The sequence below is a fragment of the Rhea americana genome, unplaced genomic scaffold (assembly GCF_003343005.1).
Source record: "Rhea americana isolate MKP2758 unplaced genomic scaffold, rheAme1 scaffold_68, whole genome shotgun sequence".
In the NCBI taxonomy this organism is placed as follows: domain Eukaryota; kingdom Metazoa; phylum Chordata; class Aves; order Rheiformes; family Rheidae; genus Rhea; species Rhea americana.
In genome coordinates this window covers 3,844,280-3,850,279 of record NW_028186845.1, presented here as the reverse complement: position 1 = coordinate 3,850,279, position 6,000 = coordinate 3,844,280, and the positions used below count along the sequence as shown (strand labels likewise).

At 34.5% G+C, this 6,000-nt stretch overlaps 1 protein-coding gene across 7 annotated transcripts in view; it reads right to left on the bottom strand.

Moving 5' to 3' along the window:
* Positions 1 to 466: 466 nt before the first annotated feature.
* Positions 467 to 6,000, bottom strand: part of MPHOSPH9 (M-phase phosphoprotein 9) — a 31,690-nt gene continuing 26,156 nt past the window's right edge. For 6 of the 7 annotated variants that reach the window (XM_085321111.1, XM_085321114.1, XM_085321112.1 and 3 more), the window contains 6 exons: positions 5,705 to 5,869; positions 5,251 to 5,371; positions 4,322 to 4,425; positions 3,222 to 3,433; positions 2,585 to 2,653; positions 467 to 1,235 (listed from right to left, as the gene is read on the bottom strand). In XM_085321111.1, coding sequence (XP_085177237.1) covers positions 1,134 to 1,235; positions 2,585 to 2,653; positions 3,222 to 3,433; positions 4,322 to 4,425; positions 5,251 to 5,371; positions 5,705 to 5,869 — 773 coding nt within the window. In that variant the 3' untranslated portion in view covers positions 467 to 1,133. The remainder of the gene's footprint in view (positions 1,236 to 2,584; positions 2,654 to 3,221; positions 3,434 to 4,321; positions 4,426 to 5,250; positions 5,372 to 5,704; positions 5,870 to 6,000) is intronic. The other variant, XM_085321116.1, reaches the window with a different exon arrangement.

Sequence of the window (6,000 nt, the reverse complement as noted above, 5' to 3'; positions counted from 1 at the left end):
AGCTGTGCATTTACGATAGTAAAATGATTCCCCAAGGGGAAGTGTGGCTAGGGGCAGGGGGGATTTACTTTCTGAAGAGTGATTATAAAGATAATTATTTTTTAATTACTCCAAATGGAATTTTAAAAAGACGAACAACAAATGAAAGCAACAGAGAAAAGACCAAGAGAATCAGAGGGGAGGGAAAGTTTTCCTATTTAGGACTTAGGTAAAAAGCCTCTGCTGCAGGACAGGACAGGTAAAAAGCAACATCCCTTCCTTCCCTGCTGCCAGTCTTCCATTTTTCAATATCATGGAGCAAAAGAGCAACATCTTCCCTCAAATGCCAAAGGGTTATTTTCAAGTCAGAGATGCTGAATATGCGCCACATGGTTGGTAAACTGAGGCTGTTGGAACTGAGATCCTGAAGGAAAACAAAATAATGGAACAGAACAGCATTTTTAGTTAATTAATGTATTTTAAGACATTTGCCCTTGAATTCATTTGGCTCTGTTCTAGTCTCACCTTACAGGGAAAAAACACAATTTTGTAAAAAAGACAACATTTATTTTCTTCAGTCCAATGATACGTTTATACAGAAAGTTACTTAAATAGCATCCAGTTTGCAGATAGGTATTTAAAGTGTCACAATGAAAAATATCCATGTTGCATGGTTTACATTAAAAGGATTTTAGCATATACTGGTAGTCATCTTTAACACACGATTCATGTTGTCTTCTGCATAATAGAAAAGTTCAAAATTTCCTATTAACTATTATTTACAACATACCTTAGATGTTACAAAATGGTGAGGAAAATCAAGTGCAAAAGGATAACACGATCATTTCATTTTCTGAAAACAAGCTGCCTTTTAGTTGCTTATTGTTATTATAAATTGAATATCACTATTTAAAAATAATACTCTTAAAAAATATTAAAATACAGGATAAACAGATCCATTCCTCAAGTGTAACAAAAATATGTTTAAAATATAGGTGGCTGTTTGAGGTACAAAATATTGCTGCGTGTAAAGGGTAACATGGTTGTAAAACTACTATTCAGGGTTTATAAAAATACAAAACAATTTGCATTTACTGAGTGCATAATTATACATTAGTGCAAACAAAAGCATATTTAAATTCAAGAGAGAATTCTCAAAGATTAGCAGAGGTACGTAAAACATGAAATCTTTTCAGAGTCATGCGTATTGATCCCAAATCTCTATTAATCCTTTCCAAGCGATCTTCCAGGGCTTCCTAATGGAAATAATTGGGGGGGAGGGGAAGAGGAGGGAAAAAAGGGGGAGGAAAAAAAAGAAAAGATACTTAATCATATATACTAAAACACAATCACTTCTATTTTCAACCAGCACCCTTTCCGATATATTATTAGCATTCCACTAGCACCCATAAAACAGAGCCAGTCCTACAGGCTTCTCTTATTATTTTTATGTATGTGTGTGTATTCATGTTTTTTGATTACCCTCTCTACCTGCATTGAGAGTGGGCACAGAGTCAGTCCTAAATCTCCCCCCTCCTTTCAAAAAAAAAAAAAAAAAAAAAAGCCACCCACAAACCTGTTTCAGATTTTTTTTGTTTCCATAAGACATATAAAACTTGACAAGATAAACTTGGCAAGGTCTGGGATAGGCTGATACTCAGAGAGACACATTTAGGCAACAGTTGACCAGTACAGTGAATAGCAATATTAAATCACTAGAACACGCTTTTTTTTTTCCTAGTGCAGTCGATAGAGAGCCCTGGCATTACAATTGCAGAAAAGCTGAAGCTGCAGGCTTTTCAGAAAAAAGCACAACTTCAAAGCATTTGTGTTCATTATAAGAATCTGCAGAACTTTCCCAAGAAGACGGTCTCCCACATTCCACCTTCGATGCTTATTTTTGCCTTTTTGTTTTCTTCTTTATGCTTTCAGACACACACACACACACACACCCCAAAGAAAAAATAAAAGAAAAGGCAACCCAACTGAACAAAAACTCCCCTTTACATTCTGTTCTACAGCACAACGTCTTCCATACAGCTTCAGGGATCTATTTCACAGTCACTGCGTTTTCTTAATGTATTGCCCTCATCTCATACACCTCTCTGTGCTCTTGCAAGGGCAGATTATCCCTGTGGTAATTCTGAAAAACTGCTCCCATGTACGAACAATAAGAATATAGTCTTATGCAGAATATACACCGTGTTTATATGTATGTGTCTACATATACACATACATACATATATGTATGAAAATAAAATATTTTCTGTTTGTGGGGAAAAAAGCACAAACGTTGGCAGGACTAGTTATTCTGTTCTTTTCTAAATCAGTCATATAGAGATTATCCTAACTTACACCTTTATACATAGTGATACTGATTTATAATTAATTTGCAGCAACTTCTCCATTATCTTTTAATAAAGTCTAGAGATCACCTCATACACAGATTCAAAATTCAGCCCAATTCAGGAGCACTGCTTAACGGTATGGAAAAAACCCACAGTAATCACACCTTATTTTATAGTAAAACTGTCATCTAAACTATATATTCTCAAAGAGTAAAAGAGCAACTGAAGAGAACAATCATAGGCAGAAGTTTTTTCACCTGATTTAATCTTGCTTGCAAGGTCATTCTTCCCCCAGAACAAGGTATTCGACTCAATGCAGCCTCAATCTAATAACAGAAAATACTTCAGCTGTAAATTAGTTTCAAGAGCCAGTGCAAGCTTTTCTAACCTTTCATCTTACAGGGGGAGAGGCAAGTCATCACATAGATATTACAGATACACATCCACCATTGTTCTCAGACTAAACTTTTGTTACCATAACACTATACCATACAAAACTGATTAGAAAAAAAAAATAGACATACATAAGTTGGCCCTCTCAAGGATCATTTTGAAGAAAATGCTCTTACTTAATTGCCAGAATAGTTTAGTGCACTAACCTTTCTTGTTTGCAAGGCTGATTTAAAAAACTGTCTGGTAAGGAAGAAAAATTCACGCTAACCCTTCTATGCATGCTGTGTTTGTGTTAAGTGCTTCTTCTTTAACAAAGTTAGGTACACGAAAAGACTGGAGTATCAGAAATAGAGCAGGGAAAGACAGTAGTGCTTTCCCAGGGTAACACTGGAAATTCTGCATGAACTTCAGCCATGGGTCATGTACATATACTGCTACGTCCCTCACCTCTCATACAAACACTACATTTAGCCACAACTTTAAAATAAAAGTAATCATTGCCTGTTGCTTTTCCTGAGTGAGCTCATCAAAAAGTCTCTCTGTTTCAGCCAGAGTCTTAATCCTTGTTGTGTACTTGAAGTCTCTCTCACAAGACGATAGCATTGGCTCATGTTTCTGTGCTATGCTCCTCTCATCCCAAGTTGTTGCTTTCTTCATTTCATTATTGAAGGATTCAGCACAAGAGCTCTCTCTGACACCTGAATGATGCCTCCCTATCAACAAAATACGGCTCTTTTATTTTGTAATTCTCTACAGAATTATTGCATAGGACAGAAAAAGAAACTTACAACAAGAAAAGTGATGTGATCTTGGAGGTATGTAAATGTAAACTGCAGATAGCGAGCAGCAAAGCCTCATTAGCTAGCCTTAGGCAAATCATGGAAGATTGCAAAACATTTGCATGGGTCATCTTTTGAGTCATCTTTAACCAAAAATATGTTGTTTTATAACAGACAGACTATAATGTACTAATTAGTAACTACTTTTACTGGTATAAGATTTCTAAATATCTCCATGAAACCATGAAAACATTAGTCTAAATAAATACATTAATATAAAACAAAAGCAGAATATTGAGGCAATTTTTTAAGTGAGGAAAGATTTAGTTCAATCAATCATTAAAAAAATCTGAAACAACTAGCCTTATTATATTTACTCTTTGCTATTTGTAATGCAATGCTTAGTAATAGAATTCTGTTAGTACAACTGAGCACATACATCTTAATACAGGAACCCAGTAAGATATGCATTATAACCTAGTTAAGCATCAGAAAACATATTGCCCTTCTTTCTCAACTGAATTATTTTTGTTGTTCTACTGTGTTTGTGCACACACACATATACATAAAAATAAATACTGTATGAGTGGGACTTCTCTATCTCCAGTATTAAAATACATAAATAGTATAATAGGACAAAGGCTATTCAATATTCAGAGGATTTTTACAAGTTTTATGCCATAAAGTGCCAGCTTTCTATTTGAACTGTTACCAATTGAGAAGAAATTATGGTAAAAGAAAATGTTTCTGTTGGTGGATTAAAGTATGTTTTATAAACTCCAAGAAGTACAAAGAACAGTTTCCCCTACTTTGACAAATTACCTTCTACATCATCTAGTGAGAGAAACTGGAGTCTTTTTCTTGGATTGCTATGCTGTGAAGTAGATGTAGGAACACTTTCCAGGTCATCCAAAAGGATATCAAATCTACAGAGTAACAGGAAGTATGCAACAATTACTAAAAATAATCTATAATCTGAAAGAATTTTTTTCATCTTTTGTTTAAAAACAAGTTGCTTATTTAAACACATTTATATCCCACAGAAATTGAGTCTTCTATATACTGCTAATAGTACCATAACCTGACGCCCTCTTAAGTGAACAAACCAAATTCATGTCACTTCCTTTCAGAAGGATGCCAAGCCCCTGCTCCCACCTAGTCACCCACAAGAACCATAGGACCGATACTAAATGTTTCTTCCTCTTCATGCACGTGTCCCCTACGCTTTAGCTGAGCATGGTTGCTGAAATTCTACCAGCCTTGCCAAATAAAAAAGTCAAATATAAATCACAGCAACTAGTTGAGTTAGTAGAAAATAAATTTAAAGTTTTTACATTTTTCCCATTTATAAGTGTTTATATTTATAAATGTTTATAAATGACATGCTAGGTAGATATTGCTTTCATCTTTTATTTGTATTTCCTGATAAGCTGCATGTGGATCCAGAAATACTCTACAGAAGAATTCTTTCTTAACCACCACTTTTTCAGTGGTCAACATTTGCCAACGTATGCAACAATAAACCCAACATTTCATCTTTGTGAATGCTAAATAAGGGAAATTGTTCTAAATTTTTCTTGCTTATTTAACCGTACTTCAGAAAATTAGCTTTCTATATAGAAATCTTTGCATGACTCACATTCTTTTAGAACTTTTTTTTAATGAAAGAGTAGTAACAATATTAAGTCTGTATAAACATACTGTTTTTATAATAACCAGAACACAGTTTTTTTTTTCCACAAAATACATACCTTGTCACTGTGTTTTCATTTTTGCTAAGCAAATGACTAAATCCAGGAGAGAAGTTCTCTTTTGGAGATCGTTTTGGGCTATATGTCACAGACACTGGGGCCAACATTATCTCCCTTGTTGCTGCAAAAGTCAAAGTATACTTAAGTACCTAAGACTTCTCCCACTCAAGTGATCAAGTGTTTAAGTCTTAAAATGATACTTTTCAAAGCTGTCTATGTTTATCTAAATTACATGAAAAGTACATCACAACACAGAAAAATGAAGATAAACATGCCGACATACCACTTTTACATTCTCTATGACTTACAGGCAAGCTTTTTTTCAGGTTATCTATTAGAATAATGTGGAATCCTAATTTTTATTTTTCTTTATTCTAGAGCAGCCTTCCGTTATTTAAATACCTTCGCCTGTACTTTTTAAGTAACATAAGCCAAACATCAGAAAAGCACTTACTTGGAGTATTTGATTTCCTATTCGAAGGAGGAAGAGAGGATGACCGCTGGCCAGAAGGGGAGCTGTATCGTTTTGGTCTTTGCTGTTCTTTACCTTTCTCTGGGGACCGATTAGCAACAAAAGAAGTTTCATCAAACCCAACAGTCTGACGTCGATTAGATGTTTCTAATAAATAATAAAAAAAAAAGTATTTTTGACACAAAAACATGAATATTCTTCTGTACTCAACTTTTACTATACAGCAACTGCACTTAATCTGCCTCATGTCAACATATTTATGCTATTTAGCTTAAAAT